Source organism: Pleurodeles waltl, chromosome 11 (genome assembly GCF_031143425.1).
Source record: "Pleurodeles waltl isolate 20211129_DDA chromosome 11, aPleWal1.hap1.20221129, whole genome shotgun sequence".
NCBI lineage: Eukaryota > Metazoa > Chordata > Amphibia > Caudata > Salamandridae > Pleurodeles > Pleurodeles waltl.
The window spans coordinates 92,459,364-92,474,055 of NC_090450.1; the positions used below are offsets into that span (position 1 = coordinate 92,459,364).

The window sequence follows — 14,692 nt, forward strand, 5'->3', positions numbered from 1 at the left end:
GTACATTTGTATGAAAGCCATCCAGGGAATTCAGTCCATCTTATCTAAACTCAGACAGTCAACCAACACTCTTCTAGAAAAGAGGGGTTAAGTGGTGCAGCATATTTTTAGCCACAAAAGCAGGGGCACCAGCTTTATACAATCTTCACTAAAACTCATCCCTAATTCCTTATGCACAATAAAGCTCGTGGTAACCCTAGAAATCGCTACCAGTCTAAACAAAAAAACTATTTCCAGAGACCTGGAGTTTCCCCACAGCTATATACCCCCAAACTCCGGCTCCATAAGTTCCTACTGCTATGTTCTTGCTCTTAAAAAAAGCTGAACCATATCCACCACCGTTTTTTGACCTAGTCTTTTGGCAAACCTCAATATAGCCTCTCCAGCCATTTTTGCACTCTGAGCTGTTAACCTGTCCCATTTCCAGGATAAATAAAACAGCTAAATTATTAAAAGATTGATGTGGCTACAATAAGTCCCCCTGCCATATAAAAAGTGTGACTTCAAATTTTTTGGGCTGCATGACATTACAAAAGACATTTGATGATTAACTTTTAGCTTAAACCCCAAAATAAAGTTACAACCCTCCAAAAGTTTTTGCAGACCATTCGCAGTAAGTGCCAAAAGGACCATGTCATCTGCATATAATAGTACTGAAACTGTCTGATTTCCAATCCAAAGAACGTCCTCAGGGCACCTACTTAAAGATATATCCAGGGAATTTATATAAAATATAAAAAGAGGTGGGGCAAGTTTACAACCCTGTCTGACTCCCTTTACCACCCTAATAGAGGGTGTTGAATCCCCGTTCTGCATGTAATGCACTCTGGTGGAAGAATCCTGGTGCAACTGCCTTAGAAGATTTAGTAATCAGGTATCTATACCTGCCTGCTCCATTAAACCCCACAATCTGTCCCTGTCTATCAAATCGAAGGCACAGGAGAGGACCATGAAAGCCACGCGCAACACACCTCTCCTGGCCATCACATATTTACCAAAAATCAGAGTAAGGTTTAGTGCCTGCTCTACAGTTCCTAAACCTGATCCGAAACCATACTGTACTGGGCCAAAAAAGGCGTTTCCTCCACCTTGGACTCTAGTTTCCCCAAAATTACACGGCCCGATAGCTTCAACGTTGTATCAATTAGCAAAATTGGATAAAAACACGCGGGCAGGTTCTGATCACTTTTCTTATAGAATAGAGATAAATACTGATTCCTTCCAGGAGGGAATCAAGCCACCTTTTACTGCTGCCCTCAAAACATCTGCGACCAAGAGGGCCCAAAGGTCTACATTGGATTTATACAAGTCACCTGGGATCCCATCTGTGTCGGGAGCTTTACCATTAGAAGAGCTCTTTACAGCATCAGAAACTGATGCTAAATCTACCAAGTCAGCCATCCAGCCATCCTCAAACTCGAACCCACATTAATTCTGGTTGATCCTTCATTATTCTTGGGATTAAAAACTATGGAATAATGGTCGACCTAGTCTTGTTCCGGGATGTGATCTCACCAGACAGATTGTTTTTGAGAAGAGGGTGGCGGACTACACTCCAGAATAATTTAGAATCTATAAGTCGAGCCACCTTGCGTAAACCCTCCCATGCTTTTACTCTGATTTTAAACTTCGTCTGTTTAAGGACTTGTTCATATTTGGATCAGGATAATCTAATATCCTCAGTATTTACAGAGTACACTTGGTAGTCAATTTAAGTAACTGCCAAGCTGCTGTGCATTCATGAGAGAACCATGAATTACCCACTTAATCTTTTAAAGGTTTTTTTTTTTTCTTTTAGAGATTAGTCCACTAGATATTGCTCTACAAAATTAAAATTAACCAAAATATTTACAGGGCCCTCTGATGTCGAAAGGCAACACAACACCTCCTTACAAATTTTAACAACCACATTTTCACAAAACTTCTTAGAATCAATGGAGCCCCATTGCAAACAAACCCCTCTCTTGAATGTATAAGCTACTGGTGCCATAGAATTTTAGTCAATACTGCCGTCAGTATGGCTTTGAACAACTATTCTAAAACCTGTACATGCATCAGTGAATAACAAAAAGAACACTTATCTAGTTGACAAACCACGATTCACAATTTGTTTAATTACACTATAACAGGTTAAAATATATACAGATATTTAATTATATGAAGATTACTTACCAGATCCCAATCAACATTCCGGAAAAATGGATGGCCCTGTATGTCAGCAAATCCAGTTTGTGGATGACAACCTAAACGGTCCTTTGGGTCCTTAATAAGATAAAGAATAAAGTCACCTTTTAGTAAGAGCTACACAAAATAGTGACGCTCCAACAAAACATTATACGCAAGTGAAAAAGGAGCACATTAAACAAGGAAAATTGCTTACCTGTATGGAAACTACAGTGTATCTGTAACAATAGTTTTGCATGGGGGAGTGGCAATCAATAGCAGATGATGTTTGCCCTTTCATGAGCTCTTCAATAACCGCTGGCCAGATAGGAGATCCACAATTCATAAGAATAAACAATACTACAATGCCTTGTGTGTCTGTGTGGAAGGGAAGGTGAATTCCTCCTTGATGCAGCACATTGAGCTTGATCTCTGCTGAAGTGTGGACAATATTACCTACTAAAAGCACCTGTGTGGGGGGCACAGATTGCCATCAGCCAAGATGGCCGCTTAAACAAGTAGCATCATTTCCCTAGCCTGAAATCATACTACTACTTACCTGAAAACCTCTTCATCCACAGATACAGGAGTCACCAATAAATGTGCACACCAACAATGATCCTGTATCTTCCACATACTTGTGAGGAGATTCCAGGATCGTAGGAGTAGGATCCAGACTAGGACAAATGGGTGGCGGACATGAGTCACTTCAGTCAGCATACGCGGCCTGTGTGAAGATGGGAACCAAGGATGGAGATCCATGGAAGAAATCAGCTAACTCTTGGGCTGCTCCTGGATTCAGTGGGGCTGCTCCAGATCCCGCTTCCTACAATTGAGATGCCAGTGCCTGTAGGAGGGGAGAAAGCATGCACCTGCACAAAAAACAATGTCCATAGGAGGCTTCAGGGGCAACCTCCTTCTAGATGGGCTGCAACCTGTTGGCTCTAAAGGAACCTGAGACCATCGCAAACAGGGTTACGTGAACAAAAGTGGAGATACACTGGGATATTGCCTTCACCGCATGACCCAAGGAAGCATGCTCTGATTGAGGCTCATGAATGCAATGTCAAAAAGCATACTGTGGTGTGGGTTTTGAATGTAAAGCCCCTAGATCGGTGAGGTGACCGACTTTTTTCTTCCTGATAATTAGCCAACAAACTGAACAATTTGCTATGGTTGAACCTTGGAGAACCAAGAATTATATTCTGTGTGTGACAGAGATATTCGCTACGGGTATAGCAGAACAAAGAAAAGCAAAGTTGTTTGAGGCAAAAAGATCATAAAAGCACCACAGTGGGGAAGGTAGGGAACGGAACAGTAGACCCCGATGCCGGCAACAAAGAGAATAGGGATGTTAAAATTTTACTTTTGATACGACTCTCAACACTATACATGGAAAAACAAAACCCTTACCAGCCGTATGGACAGAATGAAAGAAAGGCTAGACAAATGTTCTGAACTTATGGATACGTCAGAAAGATGCATATTCCAAGTGGAGGATGACACAAATGAACAGCAACAGAAGATACACAAGCTTGAGAAAGATCTCACTATTATCCGCGCAATGAATGAGGACTAAGATTCAATATCCAATATTCAGATGCAATAATTTGTACATAATGGAAGTCCGAGTCTGTCAATACTGGTCAAATTATGCAGTTTGTAAAGTCAATGATGAAAATAATGTAGGAGTCTGGCAACATTTCTTCACTGATTTTAGAGGAGAGCGCACATAGTTAGTTCCTTGATGCTAAGACCCCAAACGTGTGCATCTCCCAAGACTATCATGACAAGAATCTTCCATTATCGAAATTGTGTTGTGGCTCAGAGATTGGACATGGAGAAAAAGGATCTACAATATGAAGGACCATCGACCTTAACATACCCCGATTTCTAAGTGGCGGTGCAAAAAGCTCAAACTCCATTTACTGGTCAAAAAACGCTGCATCATCAAGGCACTGAGAGTGCAGTGTTATAACCCAAAAAAATGTATGTCAAGCACACAGACTCCACTTTTTCACCAAATCCAAGGCAGCATTTATACAAGTAGAGGTGAAGAAAATCTCTAGTTCAGTCCTCCGAAAACCCCATGACAACAGCTTTGCAATCCCTGGATGATGACAAATGATACTTTCAAGTTTAAAGAACCACAACAGGATCTGCTATTTATAGCTAACTGGGGATACATATCCCTAGGGATGCCAGGACATCTCCCCTGCAAAGTCAGCCTAACTCAACCAGGTGTGTGGTGTCCAAGTGTCACTGACTACGCAATCGCTCCGACTAGCTAGTCAGTCATATCCTGACCGCAAACGAATGGTGAACTTTGCTGCATCTCTAATATCTAAAAGGTGAAGTGCTAACAAGGGCATCACTTAAAAAATTATTTGGTCATAAACATTATTTGTCAAAGAATTAATCAAAATTCAGGGAAGGATATTCAATCAAATGGAAAATTCAATGAAAAGATATCAGCTTTTGCATGAATACCCAGCGAAGCTTTATACATGCCTAAATTTTGACAGGAATTCTACTAAGTACGTCATGGATTGAGTTGATTTGGTCAATTCTGTATTCATATATTGGTACAAGTGACTCACTGCAGACACATTTCTGTATCTATTCGGGTCATCATGAAACTTAGCCTATACAGTTGGTCCTAAAGACGGTCTCACGTACTGATGACCTAGGAGACCGAAAGGTTGTCACTACTCCAATTCTCAAATGTGAACTGCTATACTTCTGGTCTGAGGACAATATACATAAACTGGATCCCAGTGAATGAGAGTGGATATTCATGAGCATTAATCTACGGGACTCTCATATGAACTAACTATGCACATGATTAATGTAAGCTGGGTTTATTGCTGTTGTACCCCTTAATATACATTTAGTAATACAACTGATTGATTAGATATAATTCTGGGTACACCTGTTTCTCTTTTTTGTCCTGATTGATATCTATTCTTTGAATTTCTTTCGTTTGTTTGAATATCTTTCCTTAATTTAGGATTAATTATTTTTTGACAAATCATTTTTCTGACTAAATAGTTTTATAAGTGATCCCCTTGTTAGCACCTTACCTTATAGGTAATGGCTTCAGAGGGGTTAGTGTTGCACATCCTGTTTACATTGCATCTCTACCATCAGCAACTGCTTGGAAAAGTATGGGTCGGACCACCTCCGAGACCATGGCCAGCACTTATGCAACTGCATCTCAAACTGTGTGGGTGTAGTGGCCTAAAATGCATGAGGTGTTCACGGACCACAGTGCAATGCTGGCGGAAGAAAATATTCTCTTGCCAAAGTTATCGAGTATCATGGATTCTCTATCCGGTGGTGCGGTACGCAACACGCATGGTTTAACTTTGGAAGTGGAGGCCTGAACAGCCAGGCTCTCTTAGGTGCAGTGCTGGGTGAGAAAAGGTGGGTTCCAAGGAGTGGTGGAATGGCAGCAGGCAATTGTCCTGTGCACAGGCACCCCTGTGCAGAGCTTGGCCTAGCACCCCAGCAGGACACCTGTGAGGGAGTCACTAAAAGGGATGAGAGGTTCAGTGGTGGTGACACCTGGATGATGCACCTCTGCCAAAATGTTGGTCTTCTCTGCCATTGAAGAGAGTGTGAGGTTCAGGACCTCAGTCAACCACCTCCCCACCATGGGAAAGGAAGACCCTTTCTCCATAGCTACAAATACTTGGGAAATGCCAGCTCCTCATACCAGTTATCTTCAGCCTCATCAAGGGGGTTGGTGTTTCTATAAAGATCCTCAGATCCTCCCCAATCATAGTCTGCCCCAAGCCTTTTGAAGAAAGTAGGCACTGGCTCTGACTCGAAGGTTGAGTTCTGGCCTGGTCCTGCTTCTGATGACTCTGATCTGGCTCCATTTCAGAGTTGGGTATGACTTTGGGGTCAGTGCCTTCGTGGGGTGTCTGTGGCACAAGGAACAACATCAATGGAACAGGCTCTGAAGAAGGTCGAGGCCTCGCGATCGGAGCGTTTGGGATCCAGAAACAGATCCAGAAGGCCCCACTGATGCCTTTGGCAAACTTGCTGGCAAAAATCCAGTGGAGGCACCTGCTGAACCTATGGGGCCACAGGCACTCCAGAGGAGACAGCTCACCCGAAAATGAGGTACATGGTCTCATAGAACTCTAGCAATTGGGTGGGGGTGTCTCCAGGAATTTCATGGCGAAGCGGAGCGCACACAGAGGTTTGCTTCAGCATGGGAGAAGGGCCTAGAACTGCATTGTTCCTGCGACTCGTCCGAAGATTTAGAATGGCATGGGAAGTCGTAGATCATGGGTACTCACAAACTTTTTATCGGGGGCCAAAATTGCAGTATGGTTTGCGGCCGAGGGCCGCACTGAAGTGACAGCGGGGGGCGGGGCTTAGAGGGGGAACAACCACCCCGCCCCCTTTTTCAAAACATTGCTAAACAATGCTGCATTTTGAATCCAGGTATAACTACAAACCTACAAAGAGGACATTTTGAAAAACATTTTTATTATCAGACAATAGTAATCTTAAGAGGCATGGCATGGTAATTCTTGTGAACAGGATATTCAGCACAGGCCCAATGCAGCACAGTTTTCTCTGAGTCTGGAAAATATGTATGTCAAAGGAAGACATACTAAGAACTTATTTTGCACTTCATGTCTCTTATTAGTGTTCTGTAATCTGGTATTATGTCTGAAACGGCAAGCCTTAAGAGCTGATCCAGATGTAAGTCTGTTAGCTTATTTCTGAATTTACTCTTCAAAAGTCCCATTGTGGAAAACGAACTTTTGCAAACATATGTTGACCCAAACATACAAATTATTTTCTGGGCCACTGTAAAAAGAACAGGAAATTTGTCAGAAGGCACAGTGTTCCAGAATTCTTCTGGTGCCTGCCCCCAAAAAAATGCTTCGAGAGCTGAGTTGTGCTGCATGTCTATCAGCTCCATTTGTGCTTGCGGTCTTTTCACGCCAATAAGTTCAACAGCATCCAACAGCATCAAGATTTCGTTCACTCACCATCCAGGGGTTTTCAACCAGCCTGAACAGGGGGGTGAGGGTTCTGAATTGAAAAAATCGCCTTTTGATCTCCCCAGAAATTTCCTCAAGACATGCACCAAGATTTAGCGTTGGCAGCATTTCTTGTGCATTTGGAAACCTCTGAGTCACAACCAACAGTTTTGGAAAGTGGGTGACGTCAGCAACATCCAGTTGTTCTTTGAATAGCACAAGCTTACTTTCAAATGAGTAAATACCATTCATCATGGACCACACAAGCTGTTGTTTGCCTTGCAGCATCAAATTAAGAGCATTGAAGTGTGCAAATAGATCTGAAAGAAAATGGAGCATTAAAAGCCATTTCACATCCTTTAGTTCTGGGAATGTTTGACCTCTGCTGTTTGTAAAGTGTTCAATTTCAGGAAGCAAAGCAATGAACCGCTCCAGAACTTTCCCTTTGCTTAGCCATCGCACTTCAGTGTGCATCAAGAGGTCTGTATATTCAGCTTCAGAATCCTGCAGCATAGCCTTAAAAAGTCTATGGTTAAGGGCTTTGGCACGAATAAAATTAACAATTTTCACTGCAAGTTTTAGGACGTTATTCAGTTCTCCATGCTTTAATTTTGCACACAGAACTTCCTGATGAATAATGCAGTGGTAGTCTATTACAGGCTGTCCAGTGAGCTTCTTTTTAAGCAAAGATACAAAGCCTCTGTCATGGCCAACCATAGCAGGCGCGCCATCTGTTGTGATGCTAACAAGACTGTCCAGTGGTATGTGATGTGTTTCGAAGTAGTTGCAGATACTGTCCAGAATATCTTCTCCTCTTGTGTGCCCGTGCAGTGGTAGAAGGCACAGGAGCTCTTCTTTGGGATGAAGCGATTGGTCCAAATACCTCACCCAAACTAATAACTGGGCCACATCGCCTATATCGATGGACTCATCCATGGCAATGCTGAAGAACGGTGACTCTCTGAAAGCTTTGATCACCTGCTCCTGGATATTTTCACCCATTGCCTCTATTCTGCGTGCACAAGTGGAATCCGACAGCTGTAATGCACCAATTTCTTTTAAAATGCTGGATTTGTTGCTATAGTTTTCAAACAAAATTTCAGCTGCTGAAAGGAAACATTTCTTCACCAGCTCTGCCTCCGTGAATGGCTTCTTATGTTTGGCAAGTAGGTAGCCTATTTTGAATGATGCTTCTGTAACAGCCCCAGATTCCTTCATTTGGCAAAGGAAGAGCTTCTGCTGGGAAAGAAGTGTTTGCTTTAACGATGCCACTTTTGCTGAACGCAGTTGTGAGTGCAATGGGAAGTTCTCACTATAACTTGCGTGTCGAGTTTTGTAGTGCCGTTCCAGGTTATATCTCTTCAGAACATTTACTTTCTCTTTGCAAAGCAAACAGGTAGCTTTCTCCTTTGGCCATTCAACAAACAAGTACTCTCTTCCCATGTTGCCTGGAATGATCTGTGTTCACTCTGTATGGATCTGGGTCGTTTGCAAGGCTTGGTAACTGGACTGTAGGCCATTGGTCTCAGTAAGTTTGTGCAATGATTTTCAAGGGTCAGGAATCAGATTTTCCCCTCACAGCCAAAGGACCGACACCACTTCACGACCGACAACACTTCACGGGCGACCGATGGACCGACACCGCCTCACGACCAATGGACCAACACAGCGTCTCGCTACAGACCTCTGTGCACAACACCAAAGTAATATAAAGTGATGTGTAAAAGGAAACAAAGCATACCGTGATCTAACAATTGGCAACACACATACTGGCCTTTGCCGATTCCCAGAGGACCAGGTTATAAAAAGTATTTTTTGCAATTATGCTTGCAACCTGCTAGGCATACTAGAGTGATAATGAGGCCAATGAATGGTATACGGGCCCCTTTTTAGAGACTGTTTTTTTTCAGCATGCTGGGTCACACAGCAATAGAAATCAACTGTGCACGAAATGCCAGGGGCCAGATAAAAATAAGTGTATTATTGTAAGACATTTTCAACAGCCCTGGCTCTAGTAGTATATTCCTACACTAATCACAAGAGCCAAATGGGAATGTTCCAGAGTATATCCCTATCCTAATCACAAGAGACATTTAATTAGATGCAGCAGCCATTTATCAACCGCACCCCTGGGAGGAGGAGTAAGCTGAAGGTGTTTGCCCATCACACAAAGTGTACCCCACTGGAGACTTCACAAATGGTTTGATTTATATTGGGATTGTCATCTGATTTTTGGTAGTTTTCATGGGTGGGTGGTTTCTCTCTGGCTGTACTGGGTTGGTGGGTATGGGTTATAAAAGTAAGCATTATTGTTTGGAGGTTGCACAAACAAAGGTCTAACTTGGTGCCTAAGCATTACAAGACAAAGATACAGCAGCACAGTTCTTACCCTTGCAGGGTCCAGTCTATCACATACAGCACCATCTGCTCTCACCCCTATCGCCATCTGCACACAGCACCATCTGCACACAGCGCCATCAGCACTCACCCCTACCCCAGTAACACACACACAGCGCCATCTGCTCTCACCCCTACCCCAGTAACACACACTGCGCCATCTGCACACAGCGCCATCAGCTCTCACCCCTACCCCAGTAACACACACAGCGCCATCTGCACACAGCGCCATCAGCACTTACCCCTACCCCAGTAACACACACAGCGCCATCTGCACACAGCGCCATCTGCTCTCACCCCTACCCCAGTAACACACACTGCGCCATCTGCACACAGCGCCATCAGCACTCACCCCTACCCCAGTAACACACACAGCACCATCTGCACACAGCGCCATCAGCACTCACCCCTACCCCAGTAACACACACAGCGCCATCTGCACACAGCGCCATCTGCTCTCACCCCTACCCCAGTAACACACACTGCGCCATCTGCACAAAGCGGCATCTGCTCTCACCCCTACCCCAGTAACACACACAGCGCCATCTGCACACAGCGCCATCTGCTCTCACCCCTACCCCAGTAACACACACAGCGCCATCTGCACACAGCGCCATCAGCACTCACCCCTACCCCAGTAACACACACAGCGCCATCTGCACTCACCCCTACCCCAGTAACACACACAGCGCCATCTGCACACAGCGCCATCAGCACTCACCCCTACCCTAGTAACACACAGCGCCATCTGCACACAGCGTCATCAGCACTCACCCCTACCCCAGTAACACACACAGCGCCATCTGCACACAGCGCCATCAGCACTCACCCCTACCCTAGTAACACACACAGCGCCATCTGCTCTCACCTCTACCCCAGTAACACACACAGCACCATCTGTACACAGCGCCATCTGCTCCCACCCCTACCCCAGTAACACACACTGCGCCATCTGCACACAGCGCCATCTGCTCTCACCCCTACCCCAGTAACACACACTCCGCCATCTGCACACAGCGCCATCTGCTCCCACCCCTACCCCAGTAACACACACAGCGCCATCTGCTCTCACCCCTACACCAGTAACACACACAGCGCCATCTGCTCTCACCCCTACCCCAGTAACACACACACAGCGCGCACACACAGCGCCATCTGCTCTCACCCCTACCCCAGTAACACACACACAGCGCGCACACACACACAGCGCCATCTGCTCTCACCCCTACCCCAGTAACACACACAGCGCCATCTGCTCTCACCCCTACCCCAGTAACACACACACACAGCGCAATCTGCTCTCACCCCTACCCCAGTAACACACACAGCGCCATCTGCACACAGCGCCATCAGCACTCACCCCTACCCCAGTAACACACACAGCGCCATCTGCTCTCACCTCTACCCCAGTAACACACACAGCACCATCTGTACACAGCGCCATCTGCTCCCACCCCTACCCCAGTAACACACACTGCGCCATCTGCACACAGCGCCATCTGCTCTCACCCCTACCCCAGTAACACACACTGCGCCATCTGCACACAGCGCCATCTGCTCCCACCCCTACCCCAGTAACACACACAGCGCCATCTGCACACAGCGCCATCTGCTCTCACCCCTACCCCAGTAACACACACAGCGCGCACACACAGCGCCATCTGCTCTCACCCCTACCCCAGTAACACACACACAGCGCGCACACACACACAGCGCCATCTGCTCTCACCCCTACCCCAGTAACACACACAGCGCCATCTGCTCTCACCCCTACCCCAGTAACACACACACACAGCGCAATCTGCTCTCACCCCTACCCCAGTAACACACACTACATTAAAAACAAATAAATAAATAACCAAAGAGCCTTACCTGACTCAAAGCACTGTAAAGATGCCACAAATGTAGAACGGCAGGCAGGCAGGCGGGCAGCAGACGTGGAGCCGGTGACAGGAAGCAGACGACAAAGCCCCGTAAAAGTTAGCTGCAAGCACTGACTTTTATGGGGCTTTGGCTTCCAGGATCGTCACGGTAACGCCATAAACAATGGCCGCCGTAAGTAAACAGAGGAGGGCCGCGGGAGCATGCGCAAAGAAGCCACTGTTGCGCATGCTCCCGCTGCCCTCTTCTATGTTTACATACTGCGGCCATTATCATATGGCGTTTGTTGTGCGTCTCGCGGGCTGCCAAGGTAGGTCCGTGGGGCCGCTGGCGGCCCGTACTTTGAGTAACGTCGTCGTAGATCATTCCAAATTCTTCCATTTAAAAAAAAAAATCACGTGCAACTTAAATGATGACTTTGAGGCAATGACGAGCACTTGCATCAAGTCCGCGTACAGGTCCGGAAACTTACTAGCATCCTAGGAGTGTTGTGGAGATGACAAACATCAGGCTACAAGGAGCTCCAAGGAGCACTCCCTCATTGCCTAGGGGTTCATGTCGTAGCAGACCTCAAGTCTTGTGGTCCCACTCCAAGTGCCAAAGGCAATCCTGGTGGGGGTCTGTCCCAGACATATGTCTGTGACAGGCACCACAAGGCTTAAATCTCACAGGCTTTTTAGGGGACATCCTACTCGCACTGGGAGACAAACTCTCGAAAAAAGACTTGAGAAACGCCAAAAAGTCAGTCAAAAAATGACTGCAGGTAGCTCTCACCGGATCTGTGGTGACTTGCAAGGAAAGTAAAGAAATGATGTCAGCACTATGGGGTGGTGCCTAAATAGGCATTGCACACGTCAATGCTAGAGCGGAGCTGAATGACTGCACCTACTGGCACACAGAGGTACTGCTCAAAAAGTATCCGGATCTAGTCTGATGCCTGGGGAATATTCTAAGGTAAGGAATCTGCAGCTAGGAGTCTCTAACAAACAACATTACTGGTGGAGTGTCATGCAAATGACAGTGTCAGCCTGGCCTTAGTATTCTATGTATATGCACCCTAATATAGCTGAGCTTTTCCAGTTCCCTAGGGCAGACTGCATTTCATACATCTCAGACTACATAAACAGCATGTGGTAACCGAGAATCCTCATCCAATGGTTTCCTAAATAGCTCTTAGTTGAATTTGCATTGAATGTCCCAGAACATGTTATTTTCTAAATCATACATTTCCTGCTTCTTAAAGGAGTGATCACCTCACTTTTGAGAGGAAGGATCAGGCTCCATTGGTCTGCAGTCATTCAACGCACCAATCATAATATTGTAAATTATTTTACAAAGGTTGTGCTGCTCATTGTAGGGGAACGAAGGGAGTTTAATTACTTCAGATGTAGATGTCTTAATATAGTAAAGTAAGATAGAACCATTATCAAACAAACTTCTAAAAAACTAGTGTTTACATTTAATGGCGAAGCGGACTCTTTTATAAAAAAATATAAAAAAACATGTATAAATTAAAAGAAATCAAACCTCTGTTAAAATCTGAACATTACACTTGACCAGTGGAAAAGTAAGTTATACATTTCTGTCTAAGACTCACATTTTTCATAGGAATAGTTAATTGTAATAAGCTTGGGGAGCGGGGTCTGATGTAATGGCATTCAAAACATGAGCATAAGATCTGACCAATGAGGGCAATAAACGCTGTGAAAAGACCCACTCTTGCAATTAAGGAAGTGAGCCAGAGAAAGGTAAGTAAAGGGGCGGTGGGGTACAGGGGAGAACGGATAACAGCTGAGCTGTTGTTGCTCAGAGGCACACGCAATATGCTAATTAGGCAATGGCAATACCAACAGGTATGGCTTACAACTGAAAGTAGCCAGGGGTCCCAGCCCTGGACTCAGTTTAATAATCATCAACACACTCCTGCATCCAATCATTAACCCATTGACTCATTCTTGAATTCTAGAAATAGAAGAAGAGAAGCATTTGAGAATCACCCAAGCACACCAACATAGGTGGTCTTTTCTTTTCCATGCCCTCAGACAGAGGGTAAAACATCTGCTGATGACAGTGGGAGAACTTCTAACTTAGGACCTTTTTTTTTAGAAAACCCACAGTTCGGGGAGGTGGGAAGGCAGGGCCATATGCTGTGAATGGCCCAGCACATTCAGTATTTTTTAATGTCTTGACAATTTTCATACGCCACCTCTTCCTAGGACTTGTCTAAAACCTACTGTTACAAACAGGTCCATTCACACATAGAGGACATGTCACATGGGGTGGACCAGTCTTAAAACAATTATCTGGACGCATCACAAGGCGCAGTATCATGATGTACGGCCGTATGCAATGGAAGCAGGGCTACAACATGCAGCACTGATGGCATACTTAGGACCCAGACACAGTCGACAATGTCAACATGTAGAGATTTGGAGGAGGAAGTAGGTGCACACGCCTGGACGGTAACCCTTGACGAATTAAGCTGAATTGCTCTAAATAAGAGAATGCCTTGTGAAATTAACCTACTGGGTGCCAACTTTAAAGCTTTGAGTGCTCCCCTTCTAGTGTGTGACAGGGTCTGCCTGCCTCCAAATTCAATAGAGCATGCTGGATGTCCAAAGATATGATAGGGATTTTGCTTATTGTATGTACTAGTTGGGACATATAGCCCTTTCCTTGCATGTCTTATGACCACGCACTCTCCGCATTTATTGTGTATAAGAACAGGATAGCCCTCATGGCTGACACCCAAAACACAAAGTTGTTGTCTATGTTCAATGTTGTTTCTTCTCCTCGTGAAATACCTCACCATCATTTTTTTGATAGAGTTTGCAGTACTCCTTAATGGCGAGATGGTCCTAAATCTACCTGAGAACATGACTCAAATATAAATGTCTATTCTGTGTTTTTTCACCTATCACACACGAAACAGAAAGACCAATGAACTCTGTTGATGTGTAAATGTGACTTGCACAACTGTGTTTGTCCCACACACAGTAGCAAGTGTCACTAAAATTAGTTTATTAAACGTTGTAGCAAAAGGAAACGCCACTTCAATATAACATAGTAATCTGTTATTAAAGGTCCTGAGGAAAGTCACGAGACCCATTTGAGCTGTACAATGGTGGTTGAAAGATGTAGACTCATCTTTGGATGCATGAGATCACTCATCTCCCTGTAGGCATCATCCTTGTTGTTAATCTTGTCTGACTATTATGAGGTAAATTACATAATATAGAGGGGAC

The 14,692-nt window shown here is 44.9% G+C and overlaps 1 protein-coding gene across 1 annotated transcript in view; it reads right to left on the bottom strand.

The window, feature by feature from the left end:
- PRKCI (protein kinase C iota) overlaps positions 1-14,692 on the bottom strand; it is a 224,825-nt gene that overhangs the window by 53,602 nt on the left and 156,531 nt on the right. Inside the window, exon 16 of the mRNA XM_069213180.1 lies at positions 2,173-2,262. Coding sequence (XP_069069281.1) covers positions 2,173-2,262 — 90 coding nt within the window. The remainder of the gene's footprint in view (positions 1-2,172; positions 2,263-14,692) is intronic.